The following is a 552-nucleotide window of genomic DNA, read 5'->3' on the forward strand; positions in this document are numbered from 1 at the left end:
CAGTCCCTCAGGGATGGTCCCTGGCCCTCGGAGCCCCCCTCACACAGGTACTCGCAGGTGGCACCGTAGTTGTTGCCGTCGGAGGTGCAGGAGAGGTATCCGTTCTGCGGAGGCTTCAGGACGGGGCAGCGCCTCACTGCCAGGGGGGAAGTGGGGTGCTAGCTGGGGGCGATGGGGCACGGCCCCTGCCGGGGGCTGTGCAGCCCGGATGGTGAGGGGAGCCCCAGGGGAGCCCGCTTCACCTTGGACGCGGATGCTGAACTTGCAGCTGGCTCGGTTGTACGCCTGGTCGTAGGCGGTGTAGCGGATCACGTGCTCTCCCTCGGGGAATTCGGAGCCAGGCTCTGGGCCCCGCAGCATCACCCTGCACCCAGCAGACAGGTTTCTCCATCAGGGCCCTGGGAGGGGGCACCCAGTGTGGCTCCCAGCCCTTGCTGGCGGTGCCCTCACCTCTTGATGACGCCGTCAGCAGAGTCCTTCACACGGGGAGGGTCCCAGTAGACGGTGGCGGTCAGCTTGCCTGGCTCGGCTATCCGCTCCCGGGAGTCCGGG

General features: G+C 68.1%; 1 protein-coding gene across 1 annotated transcript in view; it reads right to left on the minus strand.

Annotated features, from left to right (window-relative positions):
* LOC103774537 (sushi repeat-containing protein SRPX2-like) overlaps positions 1-551 on the minus strand; it is a gene marked incomplete at both ends in the record, with an annotated part of 838 nt that extends 287 nt beyond the window's left edge. Inside the window, 3 exons of the mRNA XM_008941949.1 lie at positions 1-136; positions 243-364; positions 451-551. The exon at positions 1-136 is cut by the window's left edge and continues 1 nt beyond it. Coding sequence (XP_008940197.1) covers positions 1-136; positions 243-364; positions 451-551 — 359 coding nt within the window. The remainder of the gene's footprint in view (positions 137-242; positions 365-450) is intronic.
* Position 552: the final 1 nt, after the last annotated feature.

Source organism: Merops nubicus, unplaced genomic scaffold, assembly GCF_000691845.1.
Source record: "Merops nubicus isolate BGI_N331 unplaced genomic scaffold, ASM69184v1 scaffold36616, whole genome shotgun sequence".
In the NCBI taxonomy this organism is placed as follows: Eukaryota; Metazoa; Chordata; class Aves; order Coraciiformes; family Meropidae; genus Merops; species Merops nubicus.